The sequence below is a fragment of the Arachis duranensis genome, chromosome 10, assembly GCF_000817695.3.
Source record: "Arachis duranensis cultivar V14167 chromosome 10, aradu.V14167.gnm2.J7QH, whole genome shotgun sequence".
NCBI lineage: Eukaryota > Viridiplantae > Streptophyta > Magnoliopsida > Fabales > Fabaceae > Arachis > Arachis duranensis.
The window spans coordinates 17023593-17044194 of record NC_029781.3 but is presented as its reverse complement, the minus strand read 5'-3'; the positions used below and the strand labels follow the sequence as shown (position 1 = coordinate 17044194).

General features: G+C 34.4%; 1 protein-coding gene across 1 annotated transcript; it reads left to right on the top strand.

Moving 5' to 3' along the window:
* The first annotated feature begins 10458 nt into the window (after positions 1–10458).
* LOC107469298 (inositol transporter 1) lies at positions 10459–13927 on the top strand. Its single transcript, XM_016088679.3, has 5 exons — positions 10459–10899; positions 11407–11742; positions 12029–12136; positions 12229–12414; positions 13093–13927. The coding sequence occupies exons 1-5, from the start codon at positions 10681–10683 to the stop codon at positions 13744–13746; spliced, it is 1503 nt and encodes a 500-aa protein (XP_015944165.1). The 5' UTR covers positions 10459–10680; the 3' UTR covers positions 13747–13927.
* Positions 13928–20602: the final 6675 nt, after the last annotated feature.

Below are 20602 nucleotides of genomic sequence, written 5' to 3'. Positions count from 1 at the left end.
TAATGGTTCGGATGATGGCGACTTGTATACCGAACCGACAGCTGAGTTAGATAGTGATAATTAGCAACCTCCATAAACTTAATATTTTTTGCGTAAAGAATTAGTTTCATATTTGTATTTATTTATTTTTTCTCACTATATTAATGAAATTTTATATATTCTTCCAATAGTTGTGCTTATGCTTTTTAGATGAAAAAAATGTCAAATAAATATCTGTTAGCGAAAAAGGGTAAAAAAACCAGAGTTGAACCGGCATTTAACTGGTAAACCGGTAAAAAATCAGACAGTTTTTTAGTGGGTTTCCAGTTTAAACTACCCCACCAATGGCGTCGTTTAATGGGATGGAAAAAAAAAGCAATGTTATGAAACCGATTTCAATAAGCCAGATTGATCGGTCGAACCGTAAACCGTTAATAAATATGGTTTGAACAGACAGCAAAACCAAAAAATTTAAAAACCAGAATTGAACTGCTAAACTAGCCGAGAACCGGTTGGTAACCGAACCGTAACTCGGTCGATTTTCGAAATTGGCTAGCTTTACACTGCGTTTTGCATGCTGAAGAAAGGGGAATGAACCCTAGTCTCACACAGATCCACTCACACCTTTCATCTCGAGCCTCCAGAGTCCACTCTCACCCCTCTCTTTCAGATCTCACATCTCTGGTCTCCATCTCGAGCCTCCGGGGCAACTTCTGTCCAGCCCCGCCTGTGGAGCCACCACCACTGTCTCGTAGCCACGCTCCATCGCCAAGTCAGCCCTCGAAAATCGCAGCCACTGCCATCGCCACTTTCCATCGCTGAGTTAGGTACCGCCGGTGCCACCTCTGTTCAACCTTGCCACCCCTTCAGCCACCTCTTGCCAGCCACTGTCCCTGTCCTCTCCAGCTCTGCATTTCTCCAAACTTCCAACTTCTAACCCTAGGTATGAATTTTGATTTTCGTAATAATAATTTTTGAAGCATTGATTAATTGTTGAAGGATGATTAATTGAATAATTTTTTATAATTATTGTTAGTTTAGTTCTGTTCAAGCCTGTTCGAAGGTTACTTTGAAGTCTCGTGAAATGTGAACTGTGAACTGCGATTTTTTTAGTTTTCTCCCCTAAATTCAAAATTTTATGCTCTGTTAAGAAATTATTGAATGATTATTGAATGTGTTTTGTTTTTGTTGAATGATTATTTCATTCTTATAAAGGACTGGATGCTATGCTTTGTTTGTGTACTATTTCTATACTGGGTTTGTGATTTGTTTTGGGTAATTCAACAGGTTAAAAATAAACTTGCTGTTTAATAATATTTTCTTCCATTGTTAATGCTTTGTTTGTGTACTATTTCTTCTCTGCTTAATCCCTCGTATTCTTCCTTTCGTTATTCTTCTTTTTCAAACTTTTAAGCGCAGAAATCCAGAAGAAATAAGCATGGTCGCGGCCACATCAAATTCATCCGTTGTTCCAACCGTGGCAAGTGCTGCCTTAAGGTACTCTCCTTCTTTCTCCATTCAGATTTGATTCTCACTCCTCTTAGGTTAATTTTTTCTTTAATGAAATTCATAGGACAAATCAATCAAGCGGTTCCTTGTGAGGAACATTGTTGAGCAAGTTGCAGTTCGTGATGTTCAGGAAGCCTGTTTCTATGAGCGTAATTCTTCATTCATATAATCTATCTATCTCTGTTTATCAAGATTTGTGTTCTTTTGTTGCTGAATTATTTTGAATTTATATATTTCTATTGTTATGGTTTGTTGGTTGTAGAATACACTCTTCCGAAGCTGTATGTGAAGATGCAGTATTGTGTTTTCTGTGCCATCCACTCTCATCTTGAGAGCGTGCATTCTCGCACCGATAGAAGGAATCGCGAGCCGCCACAGTGCTTTGCCAAGCATAGAGTATGCTTGTTTTGCCATTCTTTTAACTTTTCCACAATCTGTTGCTTATTGATTCTAATGAGCGCAAATTGTTTTGGATTATCTTTAGCTATGTTGACACACATTTTGTTCCTAAACTGTGGAGTATTGTAGTGCTTGGATAACTAGTTGGAACTTGATATTAATGGAAAGAATTGAGGCTGCTACTCTTTCATACTCATTTGAACAAATCTAATTTCTTCAAATTGTAATTTACGTAAATCATAGTTCTAGATCTTGCAATTGCATATCTAGAACTTGATATTAATGGAAAGAATTGAGGCTTATCCTAATCCACTAAGAATTGCGTCCCGTTCGTCTTTTAGTTTTAGCTATATTCATATCTTAGAACTGTGATGTCAATTTTGCATTCTTATAACATTGTCTTCTTAAGCTTATTCACTTGAGCATGTGAATGTGATTGACTGCATAAATGAATGGGACTCCAAACTTTCAGTCTTCTTTGGGGTAATTGGTTATGCATTCTCTCTTTTTGATATATGATAATATATTCTACGTATTTGAATAGACTTGTGACTTTTGTGCATAGGAATTGTAAGTGATGGTTAATCAATTTTATATGTCTTTTATGTACCATTTACTGGTTTTTTTATGATTGTATTTGTTTCTCATTCTAAAGGATGATGCACCAAGGCCCGGTCAGCCTGGTCAAGCACCTCGTCCTGCTGGTGGAGTAGGAGCTGCCCCTCGATATATTGGAGGCTGAGAATGCAGCGCACAACGTGAAAGTAACGTTCTTAGAGCTTTACAATGAGGAAATAACGGATCGTGTGGCTCCTGAGGAAACTGTAAAATTTGTAGATGATAAGTCTAAAAGTCCTATCGCTCTAATGGAGGATTGGAAAGGAGGCTTCCATTGTTACTCTAGGAAGAATTGATTAAAAATTTGTAACATATATACTTCACATTTGTCTTAGCAATATATGAACAGATTATTAAAATACTTTGATATATATTGCATGGTATTTTTTTTTCTAGTCAAGATTCAACAGAGAGGTCAAATCTTGAACAAATGAAAAGAACAAAATAGAATCCAAACAAATAAAAAGTTCTGGAATTTTTTTTACATAAATTAATTATATAAAATAAAATATAATTCACAAGAGATAATATTTATATGGCATTGTTGCTGAAATGATAAATGAAAATGACATTACTTTATCATAAAAATATGAGTTTTTTAAACTAAAATATCTCTATAGAGCATAGAAAAAGAGAAAAATTTTAAAAGCCACGAAGCAATAAATTTCTATTTAAGAAGTCATTGAAAAATAACTAAAGAAGTACATCCACCAAACATAACAAATAAATAGGCAATAACCAAAGTATTATAAATTATCTAGATTACTACTATTATCTTTACATCTCATATTTTGTGTGCATATTCCAAAACTCATTGGCCGATGCTATAAATTGTGACTTCTTCTGATTGATCCGACTCCGGAGTAAATGCATAGCGGATATCATGCGAATATCGTGATCCTCAAGCTGCAATTTATTTATTATAAATTAGTACAAAAAAATAGGGATTAAATATTAGAGAGTTGTTTTATAAATGCTCACCTTATTGTTACCATTTGGTTTAAACTCAAAAGTCATATCCATCAACTTCATCACCAAGTTGCAGAGTTCTAGCTTGAACAACATTGAGGTATATCTTCTGGCCTTCTAATTTTATAGTCCTGAAATTGTTTATTATACTCTTGAATGCCATCATCCTTGTAAAATTTTGACTTGATGACTTGCTCCGGTACGTTTGCCTGATTTTATTTAACTAGTTAAATAATAAAAACAAAATATCATCAAATAAGCTTATAAAGGTTTTTTCTTGGCCTTACTAGTGTATTGGTAACACGTTCACGATAGTGAATTCTGTCATTATTAAAATAGGTGTCCAAGTGATAGATTGTGCGATTATCAACCGACATTACCATTAGATACCAGTGGTCACCCTCTTGAATAGGAACACATATCTAGACCATAAAATTTGTCCGTGAGTTATGAATGTTAATGATGAAAAATTATATTCAACAAAGAATATCCACAAAAAATTCTTACAAATTTTAAATCAGCAGTAGGTTGTATAAATTTATAAATATAGTGTTCCATCTTCTTCTTTAAATTTATCTTGCTGAAGACATCCACCTAATTCATTAATGCAAACCAATATAACTGTTACTACATAATAAAGCATGGTTATATATCAGCATTACATTTATAACTTATAATCAGTAAAATTATCTTGTTAGGGGTTATATAACATACCACAAATCTCGGTGAAAGTTGCCATGTTGTCTTAAAACTTACATCAGATTATTCATCAGTGCATCTCAATGCTGCTAATTCAAGAATCTGAACCATAATCCAAATATATCACTAGATTGTGCAAAAAATCAAATGTAAATTAATTAATCGATTATTTGTGTACCTTATCAGTAATGGGTCTATTAGGTATGAAATGTTCAAAGTCTGATCTAGTTGCTTTGATTGTATCTGTTACCACAAGTTCTTCACTGTATCAATTAAAAACAAAAACACATTAGATTGGTCCTCATTCATCGACAACACAGATAATATCAAATTAACTTACGATGGATCCAGCGAGGCTGAAAATGCATATGCACAGGCCTTTATCTGATCTTCCAAAAGACGCATGGTTGGAGTTGGCATAAATTTACACTGCATTGACTACAAAGTTTAACACAAAAGTATTAGTAATACACAACTAGATGATTAATTAGCAGTACTTATAAGAAACTAGATAATTAAAGATTGGTGTTTAAGTGGTAATTACGTTGGTAATGGAAAAGAAATAAACAGGTCTTCTATAGTCTTTTGTGGGTTGGCTCAATGCATAAGACGTCTTGGATTTATTGAATGATTTACGCTCAATCTTTGGCTTTCTAATTCCGCCTGGTAGAGTGAACAATAATTTTTCTGTGTCCCCATAATAGTCTTACCCTAAGAAAAAAAAATAGGTTCAAGTAAATTCTTATTATCATGTTAGGATTGTACTAGTAAAAAATATGAGTTATTGAATTTTAGCATATACCTTTGATATATTTTTCTTTTTTGTTGCGGCTCTTATAGTTGGGGATACTGGTTTGTCCATATTGATCTCGATGTTGAACGCATCATCGTGAGTGAAAGACCTCTTGTCCAGTTCAATAAGATCATCCTCATCGTCTGATATAGCAGTATGAATATCAATATCCGAACTCTTAGCCTTCAATCTTTTTAAGAATGGACATGTCTTTTGTACAGAAAGCTTGGTCGGAGTCTCGAAATCATTGTTCAGACTGAGTTGTGATATCATTGTCTTGATGCGGCTTACAGATTCAAGGATTTTATCAATTTTTTCGTTCTGAGCCATGTTTACAACTCTCATTGACTGCAAACATTTTATGTAAAATAATTTCATATAAATGTAAAAATATGAAAAGAGTGATAAAAAAATGTTTATACTATATAAATTGTATGACATAATATAAATATAAATTGCAATACTGATTGTCAAATTAAATTACCTCCATGCTAAGGAGGACCTCTTCCACTTTACTAGACAATTCTTCACTTTTATTTAGATCCTTGCTTTGAATAACATCGTCATTGATAACTAGGCCATCCTGTAGAAAGAAAACATAAAAGATTAAATTACTCATAATACATTCTACTAAAAATTAAAAACCGATTACGTCTTACCTTAGCACTAAGAATCGTAGTTCTAATTTGATCACCAAAATCAACTGTGGTAAGATCACAGGCTCCAAAATCAACTGTGGTAAGATCACAGTCTGTAGCCAGTGACATATTCTGCGTATTACATGCATCATTGGGTACTAAATCTTCGTTAGGAGGAATATCGATGATTATTATCAACTGAAGAATATTGTATAAGTAGATTTGGTTGAAAGAAAAATACTTAAAATAATTTGTCAACGTATAGAAAATTAGTCGCATTGAGCACATATATATACACCCAAAAAAGATAACCAAATTTTAATTCTATCTTTTTTAAAAAATTTTAAATTAAGTGAACAATTTTAAAAATTTTTATGATATCTTATCTTTTGATTAAGATCAAATACAAATCAAATTTTATCTTGATTTTTATTTACAATTTAACAAAGTAAATTTTATTAATTCATATGATTATATCTTATCTATAATTATTTTTAAGTAGATAAATACTCAAATAATAATAATAATGAGATTAGATGCATCATTAATAATTAAATAAAAATAGTTTCAAAACTGGTTGATAGGCACTATACGGAATCAAGCCCCCACCAATCGATTGAAATAATAATTGTGGATACTTCAATCGATTGCACTTAGAAAACAATCGATTGAACAGTAATTAAGTGTACTTCAATCGATTACAATAACAATATAATCGATTGAATTAATAATTGAGGATAATTCAATCGATTGCATTAACAAACCAATCGATTGAAACAGTAATTAAGTGTAATTCAATTGATTACAATAACAAAACAATCGATTGAATCAGCAATTGAGGATACATCAATCGATTTCACTGCCAAAACAATCGATTGAATCCGTACAAACACCTGATTGCAAGCATTCTTCAATCGATTGGTTTCAAGAACTGATTGCACCTGATTTCATGAAAAAATGCCGACGCTTCTTTAGCTTCCTTAGATAATGAAGACGAAGTTGCAAACTTCTATCTCTCAGCCAACCTCAGACCGCAAGTTTTTCTTACTACTATTATGAGTTACAAGAATCTTATGATGAATTATTTTAAGAATTCACAAAGATGGTCAAATAAGTTGCTTTATCAAAGAAAAAAGTTTTGCAACTTCAAAAAAGATGTTAGACATTTTGAAAAATGAAAATATTATTGGTAAACAAAAATGTGAAGACCACAATTCATCATACGAGTCGTGAAACTCATCTTAAGGATATAGATAAACAAGAAAAAGATTTAGCTAAATTTAATGCATCATCCAAGAGTTTAAATAAATGATGTAGTAAAATCATACGAAGGATAGAGAAGGTCCTACAATTCAAACAAACCTAGTACCTTTAAAAACTCTACATATGAATTATAAAAATGTACAAAAGTCCCACTGAATATTCAAAAACTCTATATGTGAATTAAGTTCCCATATTTACATGTATAGATTAGATGTTTTTTGCTACTTTAACTTCTTTGTATAATAAGAAAGTTAGATTGACATAATACTTTCTTTAAAAACAAAATAAGCTTAAAAAAGTTGCACTATCTAATAAAAGCACAAAAATTTTTTACCATCATGTATGAAAATGGCAGAGTAAAATACTAGCAAAAATGTCAGTGCTATGCTTCATGATTAGCAGAACAAAGTGCAAAGATTGAATTTGATATCAATTTTAGTGTTCACTAAGCATCATGTTGGCACCAACTGTTGCAATAGTAGCAGCATCAAGAAACTTTCACCATGGAAATAACTTGCAAGAACTTGTGCTTCTGTTGGATTTCATGAACCAGTGAGAAAGTTACAATCAATTCCAAAGTAAAATTCATAATATGATTTACAGGGATGAAATCATTTAAAATTGTCAAAATACCCAGTGAACAATAATACCTAAGACTCTCAAAAGTGAAATGACACATTTCATGATACAGTGAAAATAACACCTAGATTTTGTCATTATTGAAAATAGAGCCGCTCTCGAAACGTAATTATCCTAGATTTTTTTGTAACTCACTAACATTAACTCTCATCCAAGCATCAATGGGGATTATAGGATCATGTGGAGTTCTAGATAACAATTTCTTCATGGTCCAGGCCTTGGGATGATGCCCCTTGGGTTTGTGATGCCTAGATTAGTGTATAGAAGATCAATTGCTTCTCCTTGACGATTGATAGCTTCAGTTTTCCTGTCTTGACGCTGCCTCATATCAGCAAATTGCCCCTCCAAATATACTCTCATGCTTCGCAATTCATCCATCAAATCTCGCATTGTTGGCGAAGGAAGGGGTGGTGGTAGGGGTTCCTGTGATTGTGCTTGCACATCAGGGTCTTGTGGTTGTCCTTGGATCTGAGGTTCTTGGGCATCCGGATCTCTTCCCATCTGTCTAAGAGTGCTGTCATCAATCTTGGCTACATTACTCAAGACGACACTTTTCTTTTCACTCAAGTCAATTCCAAGCCAGGTGAAAATCTTGGTCCATTGGCAAGCATATCCTAAACCAATACTTGATTTTCCTTTCTTCATTTCAAGCATATGATGAACCATAAAATAAGGACATTTTATCTCCTTTCCAGCCACCATAGTCCAAAGCACTAGAATATCTTCGTTAAACAAGATTCAATGATTATGTTTTCTTGGAATCAACATGTACGAAAATAAATACATAAGTATACGCTGTTCATTACCCAAACCACTGCAACTTATATTACCTCTAGCATCCATATGTGGATTCTCATACTGTAGACTCTGCAAACCCACCAATCTATTATATTCACCCCCATTCTTCATCTACCGTAATACCTCCAGTAAATTTTGCCCCATGATAAACTAAATTCCATTGTTCAGCTAATTGTTCCAAAGTAAGTCTATAATGCCGTGACCCTAAATCAAACTCGATCAGCAGCATTACCTTCTCACCCTCTTCATCAAGTTTAGGAACAACATAATTTAAAGTACTATAAATAGTCCTTACCAAGTGCGGGTACTAATCATCCTTAGTTTGTACAAAATTAGTCAAGTGTTGTGTTTGCAAAGCATTCCAAACCAAGTTATAATGTCTATCATGAATGAATTCGGCTGTTATGCACCTGGGAGGAACAATTGCCCTTGACTCAAACTTCTCCACATAGTTGTTCAGTACCCTCGGAGACGGCAGCCACCTTGCCATGTAATGTGATAAAGCAACTAGTCTAGTGGAAGCAGAGCTTTCTTCCTCAACCCTAGCTCTTTTGGCGTTCTTATTTCTGGCTATTTTGGGGATATTGATTTGGTGGGTTTTGTAAGGATTTAGATGAGGATTAATAATATGTATGTAGTTTGGAGTGGATGTTGGTGAGATTGGAGAAGAAGAGAGAAGCTTTCTGGATTTTAGAGAGAGGAGAGAGGTGCAGAAATGGTGTATGTTATGATGTTTTAAAACGGGGAGAGAGTGAATACGCATGGTTTGGGTTTAATAGATAGCAAATTTCAAATTTCAATCGATTGGATTACATTACCAATCGATTGAATGCAGAGAAAAACACATTTACATTACATCCCAATCGATTGAATTCTCATACCAATCGATTGAATTGGAAGTCACGTACAAACTTCAATCGATTGAGTAACACAACCAATCGATTGAATTGTGAGACCTCAAGTTACTTTGAAGCTTTCAATCGATTGGGTAGCACAACCAATCGATTGAATTTGACAAATCCATATTGTTTTGATGAATTCAATCGATTGGGTAACACAACCAATCGATTGAATTGTGAGACCTCAGATTGTTTTGAAGCATTCAATCGATTGGGTAGTATAAGCAATCGATTGAATTATTAAAAACTCACATTTTAGTCATCGTTCAATCGATTGATTTTTGCGAAAACCATGCTGCCTTGCAATTTTCAGTCGATTGTTTTGTGATAACAACTTGTAGTCCAATCGATTGAGTTATGGGAAACCTGAAATTCAATTGATTGTTTTGATAATCCAATCGATTGATTTTCAAAGAAACACGATTTCACAGCCCTGGACGAACGTCACGGATCAAATATAATCTTTTAATCGATTGGAATAGTCAAAAAGTTTATTACAATCAATGGAAGATCTAATTCGTTATTGTTTTTGTTTTATATTGTTAATAAACATAATAGATTAATGATAAAATAATAATTTATAAAATAAAAAATAGTTTTTATGATTAAATAAAATATATGAGGTTAATTTGTAATTTAAATTAGATAAGGACTATTTATCAGTTATTAAAAAACTTAAAAAACATGTTTTGTTTTGGGACCATTTAATGGTCCAAATGTTTTGGGACCATCGAATTCTTAGCTTTGCTTGTATTTATTGAAAGCTATTTTTAATTTGATTTATCGAACATAAATGTTATAATTTTTAAAAAACCATCTTTTAAAAGTTAACTTTTATAAGCTACATTTTGAAGAGTAAAAAATTTACTAAACTAAGTTTATATGTGGCTATTTTATACCGAACTTTAGAAATTTGTCTTTTTTGTTATTTAAATTTTTTATTTTTTATTTGTTTTTAATTTTAGAATCGATATTAGAGCACCATTATAATTTTAATTCTGACAAAAACATAAAATAAAATTTCAACAAATCAATATATTTATAATTCACGATAAATAAATTGAAAATTTATATATATTTTCGAATATTTACAAATAATTTCATGCACAAATGCACAGTTAAGCTTTAAAAAATCTCAATCCTCTATTAATTTTTGTCCAGAAAAATTTGGCAAGATATTGAATATTATTTTTGGATCTCTTAAAGCATGACACCTAGGCCTAATTCAAAAAAGAGTAATCGGGAGTAAGTTGGACACGTAACTCCCGCCTTGTTTTGGTATCAATGAGAGTGTTCCAGTGTTCGTGGCGGATTGGTCAATCAATCAATCATTAATCATCCTTCCAAAAAAGAGGGACTAAAATGAAATTCTCGTGAGGATCCTTAAAAATAAAAACTTGTGGGGAAATTGTGACTATCATTCAGCTTTTACCATCTGCTGGTGGTGGTGGTGGCGGTGATTCATAGAAAAGAGAATATGACGATCACTATGCACTCGACGCCGGGGAGCTCAGGGTACCTTGATTTGTACCCGGAGCGGAAGATGTCATTCTTCAAGAACCCTTTCATTCTCGGGCTTGCTGCCGTCGCCGGCATCGGCGGACTCCTCTTCGGTTACGACACTGGTGTCATATCAGGAGCTCTTCTCTATATCAAAGATGATTTCGAGCAAGTCAGAAACAGTAGTTTCCTACAGGTACGCTACGGTATGCAGAAACCGTGCATTGAAAATTGAAATTGAATCATCCTAATTGCTGGAGCCTGGAGGTATCATAAATGAGCGGGGCGCGCGAGTTCGAGCCGACGGGACAAGTCAAAATTTGAAAAAACGACGACGTATTTTAAACGAGTCAAATAAATGCCAAATCACTTAACTCATCCGAGTTAATAAATTGGATGGGTCAATTTGTTTAACTCGTTTTTTTAAAGTTTTTTAACTTGATATAAAAAAAAAGAAGCTAATTAACAAAGAAGAGATTTTGCATAGTAAAGAGAGTTCATATACCTAAAGAAAGAAAAACTAGTGAGATGCGTCAATTTATAGCTAGACCTGAATTTGTTTAACTTGGAGGTATAGAAGCATAGCTAAATTGACTCGCTTCTAAAGTTGTAGTGATTTTAGGGGCTCAACTCGCTCAATTTACGAGCAATCCGAGCCTACTGGCAAGTTACCACTTGTTGCTCTAATTGATGGAGTTTTCAGGAAACAATTGTGAGCATGGCAATTGCTGGCGCAATAGTTGGAGCAGCGGTAGGTGGTTGGACGAACGATTTCTTTGGTCGAAAGAAGGCCACCCTCTTTGCTGACGTCATCTTTGCTCTTGGAGCCATTCTCATGGCTGCTGCGCCTGATCCTTACGTTCTCATACTCGGACGTCTTCTCGTTGGCTTGGGTGTTGGTGTTGCTTCTGTCACTGCTCCTGTCTACATTGCAGAAGCATCGCCATCTGAAATAAGAGGATCTTTGGTAAGCACAAATGTGCTTATGATCACTGCTGGACAGTTTCTTTCCTACCTTGTCAACCTTGCTTTTACAGAGGTATCATAATTTACTTACCTGATTCTAAATGAAATGTAAATGCAATTCAAATGCCAAATTAGGAAGTTTGTTAATTAGTTATTCAGTTCAGTTAGACAGCTGGCAGCTGAGCTGTTAGAACTGTTAGTTAGTTATTTAACTAACCTGCTGATCATCAGTGTAAAGTCTAACATGTAATTAGTGTGATTTTGCCGTTATCTTTTAATCAATGAGAACCAATCGGTGATGCTATTTTACAAATGCTATGTTTACTTTTGGCTATTAATTCACATTCTTCATTGATCAGGTTCCAGGAACATGGCGATGGATGCTCGGAGTATCAGGTGTGCCAGCAGTTGTTCAGTTTGTTTGCATGCTCTTTCTTCCCGAATCCCCAAGATGGCTATTTATAAAGGTACACAATTGCTTTGAGAGTTGTGTTAAAAATGCTACTTTCGAAAGCTCCTTGTTTAGGAAAGCATCTTGAGATTTTGCTTTCATGTACAGAATAGGAAAAATGAAGCAGTTGATGTGCTTTCTAAGATCTATGATCTTGCTCGCTTAGAGGATGAAGTTGATTTCCTCACAGCTCAATCGGAGCAAGACCGCCAGAAAAGGAATAATGTCAAATTCTGGCATGTTTTTCGATCAAAGGAAATCAGATTGGCTTTCCTTGTTGGAGGAGGACTTCTGGTAATAAAATGTTAATGAGGATACAATTCTTGCAAAACAATGAAACATAATTTTCTTGTAGTAGAAAGACATACATGAACTCATGAATGCTCTTGCCATTTAATATGTTAACTAGAATAATCTGCTTTGCTAAACATGTTTTGAATTATTTAGAAACTGCGTCAAGTTTGAAAGCAGCTCATAGGAAATCAGAGGCTCGTTCTAACTTTTTGGGTTGCTCTGAAACATAATTATGTACTTGAAATTACCTAGTCATGTGATCATGGCTTGCTGCTTACATCACGGGCATTATATCAAATTGATTTTTTTTTTTTGCATGGTGTTTGAAATGAGTGTTTATAACCTTTCATTTCAGGAGCTGATATTCTGTTGAATAGAAATAAGGGAATGTTTCTGATGAATATCTCTCGTGCTAAATCTTCTGATTTCTGTTGACTTAATTTCACTTGAGTTTTGAGACGTACATAAAAGAAATTAGGAGTTAAGTGTTAAATCTTTTCATTTCAGCTTTCATTCGTATTACCTGTTTCAGTCTGAAATGCCGTGTAATTTGTTGGCTGTGATTTCTTGTTTAAACTCATAAAAGAAAACCGCCCTATTTGGCATTAGTTTCCGACTCTGCATTTAAATGTAAGCAACATCAGTTTGTTCTCACAGAATGCTCCAATGGTTGTGCAGTTTTTTCAGCAATTCACAGGTATAAATACAGTCATGTACTACAGCCCAACAATTGTCCAAATGGCAGGCTTCCATGCCAATCAGTTGGCTCTACTGCTGTCCCTCATCGTTGCCGGCATGAACGCTGCTGGAACAGTGCTTGGCATTTACCTCATCGACCACGCAGGTCGAAAAAAATTGGCTCTTTGCAGCTTAGCAGGAGTAATAGTATCTGTAGTCCTATTGGCCCTTGCATTCTTTAAGCAGTCAACATCTTCAAGTGAGGTGTATGGATGGATTGCAGTTGTGGGTTTAGCCCTCTACATTGGATTTTTCTCACCAGGAATGGGGCCTGTGCCTTGGACCGTGAACTCGGAGATATACCCTGAAGAATATAGAGGAGTGTGTGGCGGCATGTCGGCTACTGTTTGCTGGGTGTCTAACTTGATTGTGTCAGAGACCTTCCTCTCCATTGCTGATGGTATAGGGATCGCTTCCACATTCTTGATTCTTGGTGGCATAGCGGTGGTTGCGTTTCTGTTTGTGATTCTGTATGTTCCAGAGACCAAGGGATTGACATTTGATGAAGTAGAAGTGATATGGAAGGAGAGGGCTTGGGGCAAGAATCCCAATCCAAACACACAAAGACTTCTTGAGGAGGGAAGTCACTCCTAGGTTCATATATCAATTCATCCACCCAAGCATTTCTCAGAGGGCACTTATATTAGTTGAATTAGTATTTTCTGCATTAGCCTCTTCACTCACACGCCCATATGCATGTGGTGCATATGCTATGGTGATTATACTCTGCTGGCTACGATGCTTTATATATATGGTGCATATGCTATCTTGCCTATATTATGGTCGTTATAGTGGTTACAATGTTTTAAAAAATGTTGCTAAAATCAAAGTAATCCTTCATTATTATTCAACAACGTCTTTTAATATAAAAAATAAAATAAAAAAATTTATCAAAATATTAAAAAATATATGACTTTAATTTTAATAACACTTTTATAATCCCTATAAACACATTGTGTGTTTGTTGGAGTAAATCCCCGTAGTGGTCCCAGAGATTGACACCGTGCATCAAAATCGTCCCTGAAATTCTAATTGCACCAATTATGTCCCTGAGATTGAAAAAATTGCACCATAGTAGTCCCTGACCCGTTTTTCGTTAACGACGCGCTAACGTGGCTTAATGACGTGGACCTTTAGTGACACGTGTCACCTCATGGTTTGGCCATGTATCACATCATGATGATGTGTCGGTCAACGACACGTGGCATGCTAACATGGATATGTATGCCACATGTCACAATGCTATTTTGCCACGTGTCAGATTATGCCACGTGTCGCAATACTATTTGTCCATGTGTCATCCACTATGTCATTGTTACATGTGCACCAAATTAGTCCTTTACTTTGCATCAAATGACTTATTTTAGTCCCTGAAATTGAATGTCATGCACCAAATTAGTCCCTTCATCAGTTTTTTCTCCTTTTTTTATAAATTTAAAATTCTCAATATTTTTTATACACTAAGTTTAATTATATTTTTTATTATACATATTTTATAGGGCAATTTACTCAATTAAAATAGATGTGAAGATTATTTACTCAAATGCAACATTTTCAATTCGTTTACGTGAGTGTCCTTTTGGTTATTATGTAAACCGTGAATATGTATAATAAAAATTAATAAAAGTAGACAAATAGTTGAAAAAAGAGAATGGAATAACAAAGAAGACGAAGTGATTGAAAGTTATGCGAAATAGGAATAAAAAAGTATAAACTGTGGTAACCAACCAGGTTTTATGCTCATAGCTTTTCTTCATAAACCGTGGTGACCAAGCACGGTTTCTAGTAGCATTTTTTCTTTATAATCCGTGGTAAGCAGTCGCAGTTTAGTGCAACGTTTCCTAAATGTAAACCGTGCCAACCTCCCACGATTTTATGTATAAATTGAAAACCGTGGTTACCTATCACGGTTTACATAATAACCAAAAAGGACACTCACGTAAATAAATTGAAAATATTGCATTTGAGTAAAGAATCTTCACACCCATTTTAATTGAGTAAATTGTCCTATTTTATAATAAATTTTTAATTAATAATGTTAACTTGTATCATTAGAGTACATACATGTTAACTAAAACCAAAATTTTATTATTGCCTCTTGTGTTTATTTGTATCTGTTTTAATACTGTTCAAACCATGGTTAAAATAAGTACTTATATTGATTAATAGTGTAATATATGAAAAAGCCACCTAACTAAGTTATAGATAAAATGAATTATTATAATCAACAATATAAATCTATCTTATTAATTTAGTGAGAAGTTAATTATATGGGAAATCAGACATTTTTAAAATGGATGGGAATAATGAATTTATATTAGTTAATAAGTACCTTATCAAGTATTCCTAATATTTATTAAAGTGTTAAATATTAAAAAAATTGTATTAAGGAATATTATTATACTCTTAACTTACACAATTTATTAAATCAATATCAATATGTCACATAATTCTTTTAATAAAATATTGTAGAAAAAAATTGTATAATTAAAACTAATATTTTAAAAATATTTTATAAAAACACTTGTATTTAAATAACTTGTGAAAAGAAAAAATTAAAATTAGTGTATTCAAATATATAATGAAAATTTTAAATTTATAAAAAAATGAGAAAAAACTAATGAAGGGACTAATTTGGTGCATGGCATTCAATTTGAGGGACTAAAATGAGTCATTTGATGCAAAGTAAGGGACTAATTTGGTGCACATGTAACAATGACATAATGGATAACACGTGGACAAATAGCATTGCGACACATGGCATAATCTGACACGTGGTAAAATAACAATATGACACATGGCATACCCATCCATATCAGCATGTCACGTGTCATTGACCAACACGTCATCATGAGGTGACATGTGGGCAAAGCATGAGGTGACACGTGTCACCAAAAGTCCACGTCATCAAGCAACGTCAGCACGTCGTTAACGAAAAATGTGTCAGGGACTATTATGGTGTAATTTTTCCAATCTCAGGGACGTAATTGGTGCAATTGGAATCTCAGGGACGATTTTGGTGCACGACGTCAATCTCGGAGACCACTATATATTTATATATTTCCACTTTGGGACTTGGCCTCTTGTGTTGAAATGGTGAGTTCAAGGGAGATGAAGGGAAGAACTCCACGAAGTTTGAAAACAGAGAAGAGTGTGTTTTGTCACAACTCTGTCACTCTTGAATTCATTTTTTGATTGCAAAAAAAAAAATTAAGTTCAATTTACCTTTATTAGCTAATAAATAGCAGCAACTTAATGAGCTGCATAACTAACTATCTAGTCAATACTCTAACAAATTTATTCCTTGATCACTCACTAAAAGAATCTGCTTATATACACAACTTCTAACTAATTAGCTTGCTAACTATTATACATGACTTATTAGCTCGCGCAACACCTCCTCTCAAACCAGAATCGGTAACATTCATCATTCTGAGTTTGCCACAACATTTTTGAAACATGTTAGGAGCTAATGCTTTATTTAATATGTCAGCTGTTTGGTTAATTGTGGTAATAGGTAACAACTTGATTACTTGTTCTTGTCATTTATCTCTTACGACATTACAATCCATCTTTATATGTTTGGTTCTCTCGTGGAAGGCGGGGTTTGCCGCAATATACAAGGCTGATTGGCTGTCACAATACATAGCAATTGGCTTTTACAATTCAACTTGCAAATCCTCTAAGATGTAAGTAATCCATTGTGCCTCTCTGGTGGCCATAGCAAGTGCCCTGTATTCTGCTTCACATGATGATACAGCTACTGTACTTTACTTTTTGCTTTTCCGGGATACAATAGATGTACCTATGAAGAAGCAATGACCAGATACTAATCTTCTTGTGTCCGAACAAGTACCCCAGTAGCTGTCTGAAAAATTGGTTGGCTCCAAATCTGTCTGAGATGAAAAACAGCCCCAATGCTGGCTCATTTTTAAGATATCTAAGTATCTTTATGGCTGCCTCAAAGTGTTTGTCAGTAGCACACTCTAAAAATTGACTCAATCTTCCAACTGCATAACATATATCTGGCCTTGTATTAGTTAGGTAGAGTAATCTTCCAATTAACCTTCTATATTCAGATGTTGAGCTAAGCGGAGTTCTAGTATTCTTTGTCAACTTGCTGGTGTAGTCCATTGGAGTTGAGATTGCCTTGGCTTTCATTAACCCGTAGTCTTGGAGTAGATCAATGCAATACTTCCTTTGACATATTTCAATTCTCCTCTTGCTTTGAACTACCTCCAATCCCAAAAAAAAATTGCAGGTCCCCAATGTCCTTGATCTTGAAAAGATCATGTAAACGCTGCTTGATGAACCGTATTTCACACATATCATCTCCAGCCAGTATTAAATCATCTACATACACTAAAATGGCTGTAAATTTGCCCTTGTTTAATTTTGTGAAAAAACTATAGTCATGTCGTGATTGAGAATATCCAGCTTGAAGTAGTGTGGTGCACAATTTTGTGTTCCATTGTCTGCTGGCTTGTTTCAAGCCGTAAAGAGAACGGTCCAATTTGCAAACCAAATCTGGTGAAGATAGTTGGAGACCATGGGGAAGGCGCATATACACTTCTTCAGCTAAATCACCATGCAAAAAAGCTGTGTTAATATCCAGTTGGTGGACAAACCAGCCTCTAACTACAACAATGGACATGAAGATTTGAAAGGTATTCATTTTCACCACAGGACTGTATGTTTCAAAATAGTCCACCCCTGCTGTTTGAGTGAATCCTTGAGCAACCAGCCTGGCTTTGTGGTGAACAATGGAACCATCAGGCTTTAGTTTCAACCAAAACACCCATTTACACCCTACAGCCTTCTTCCCATCAAGAGGCTTGGTAAGTGTCCAAGTTCTATTTTCCCTTAGAGCAGTTAATTCAGCATTGATAGCCTCCTGCCAACTAGGATCACAAATGGCCTCGGCATAGCATTTTGGCTCTTTGTGTTTGAGTTGAGAAGTATGTGTTGTGGATAGAATTGAAGATGCACTAATTGGAAGGAGGGGTGAAGGCGACTCTGACTCAAAAAACAAAATTATGGACTGATCAAAGAAATTTTTTGTTTGCTCATGTAACATATTTTCAAAATTTTCCAAGAAAAATTGATGAGAATCATGTGAATTAAGAGTTGAATTTGAGGAATAATTGATGTATGACACGGTTGGCATGCAATGATAATCCTCTAGATATGCAGGGGGCTTTTTATTTCTTGTAGACTTCCTAATCTCTTGAGGTGAATTAGATGACATGCTAACATGTGGTGAATCACTTGACTGTAAAGATGCAGGCATGATGTCAGTTATAATATTCTCATGTTGATGTTCTTCATTTAAATGATTGATTGATGGTGATGCATGAGAATTAATGTTACTATGAAACTCAGAAAATGGATCATCAAATGCTAGATTATTTAATGTAGTAATGGGTGCAGAATTAATAGCAATGTTATTATCAACTAAATTTTGCAATGAAAAAGGGAATACATGCTCATAAAATGATACATTCCTTGATATTAAAATATTTCTACTTTTCAAGTCATATAGAACGTGCCTTTTGACACCTTCTTTGACACCCAAATATACACATTTAATAGCCCTTTGATCTAATTTTGATCTATGAGCTGAATTTGTTGAAGCAAATCCTAGACATCCAAATATTTTGAGGTAAGATATATCAGGTTGTTTTTCTTTCAAAATTTTATAAAGAGAATGATTTTGCAATAGCACACTAGGAATTCTATTAATAATGTGAACTGATTGTCCTACTGCAAAATTCCAAAATTTCTTCGACATGTTAGAATAGAACATCAAAGCTCTTGTGACTTCCAAAATGTGTTGATGCTTCCTTTCTACAATACCATTTTGTTGGGGAGTTTCAACACATGAAGATTGGTGAATGATACCTTTGAATGCATAAAAATTGTTCAGTTTGAATTCATTTCCATTATCAGTTCAGATCTTCTTAATTGTTACTCTGAATTGAGTTTCAATCATTTTAACAAAATTCTTGACTAATTCACTAGATTCACTCTTTAATTTCATAAAATACAACTAAGTGAATCTACTTTTATCATCCACAATAGTCAAAAAATATTTGAAACCTGAAACAGAAATGGTATTGAAAGGACCCCAAATGTCAATGTGTACAATATCAAAGTTGTTCATGCTCTTAGTGACCTGACATAAAAGGCAACCATTTTTGTTTTGCATAATGACAATAATCACAAGGCTTATTACAAATTAAAAACTTTAAATCTTTGTATTCCTTTTTTATAACAACAATTCTATCATTAGGTAAATGTCCTAATCTAAGATGCCATAGTTCCGAGTGCTTTAAGTGTGTGGACTGTGCTGACAGTGTGGATGCAAGTGATGCCGATGCAACTTGTGATGTAGCTTGAATGGGTGTGAGGTTCTCAAAAGCATAGAGCCCTCTCCTTTGTTTAGCTACACCAATTGTTCTCTTGATAGTTTTGTCCTGGATTTCACATTCATTTTCATCAAAAATCAATTTATATTTCAAATCGGCTGTCAATTTGGAGACAGAGATCAAATTGAATTTAAAATTTGGAATATAAAAGACATGTAGCAAATAAAATTGATCAGAAAACATAACTATTTCTGTAGTATTGACTAATATATTTGTGCCATCAGGCATGCTGACTAGTACGGGTTTGATTTTTGTATAGGTTTTGAAATGAACTTTTGGCATATGACACGTGATTGGTTGCTCCTGAGTCAATGACAGGATTTAGGACTGAAAGTAGAAAGTGACATTATATAAGAGATACCTTGGTTTGACGGTAGAGTTGTGGTGACAAGTTGATTTATGCTATGCTTTGGGTGTGTATCTTGTTGGTTCAGAAGAGCAAGCAAAGCCTCCTTTTGTTCTAAGATGAAATATGGCTCAGATTTGCCAAGTTCTTCCTTCTGAGATTGATTGCTTACTTCATTATCATCTTCAGCAACCATGTTGTTGATCATGGCTCCATTGTTCTTGAAATTAGGGGGGAAGCCATGCTTTTTGTAGCATGTGTCTGCCAAGTGACCATTCTTGCCACAATAAGAACATTGTTTAGAGCCTCTTCCAATCTTTGCATTGCTGCCATAGCCTCTTCTGTAACACCCTACCATACAGAGTCTTATGCTTAAGTCATAATTCAAAGATGGCAAGGTATTACGACCTCTAAAATAAAAATTTAGTACGTATAGTAGTATGAATGATTGATTATAACTAGGAGCCTTTGTAGAAAAAGGGGTAAACAAAAACCGCAACTCAAAAGCGCAACACTCCGCTCGATAACGTAACGAACAAGGATAACCAACACGAGATTATACATATACGAAGGAGTGTCAAAAACAGGAATATCAAGACTCAAGATCCGGCTGCGAAGATAACCGATCCGAGCATAACAATATATACATATGATATAATAAGGAAAACCCCAAAGG

What these genes read in the sequence shown, in the direction of transcription:
- LOC107469298 (XM_016088679.3), top strand. Translation starts at nt 10,681, where the DNA reads ATGACGATCACTATGCACTCGACGCCGGGGAGCTCAGGGTACCTTGAT. An exon ending in GAAACAGTAGTTTCCTACAG is followed by an intron (nt 10,900 to 11,406) that starts GTACGCTACGGT and finishes TGGAGTTTTCAG; the next exon opens with GAAACAATTGTGAGCATGGC. An exon ending in CAAGATGGCTATTTATAAAG is followed by an intron (nt 12,137 to 12,228) that starts GTACACAATTGC and finishes TTTCATGTACAG; the next exon opens with AATAGGAAAAATGAAGCAGT.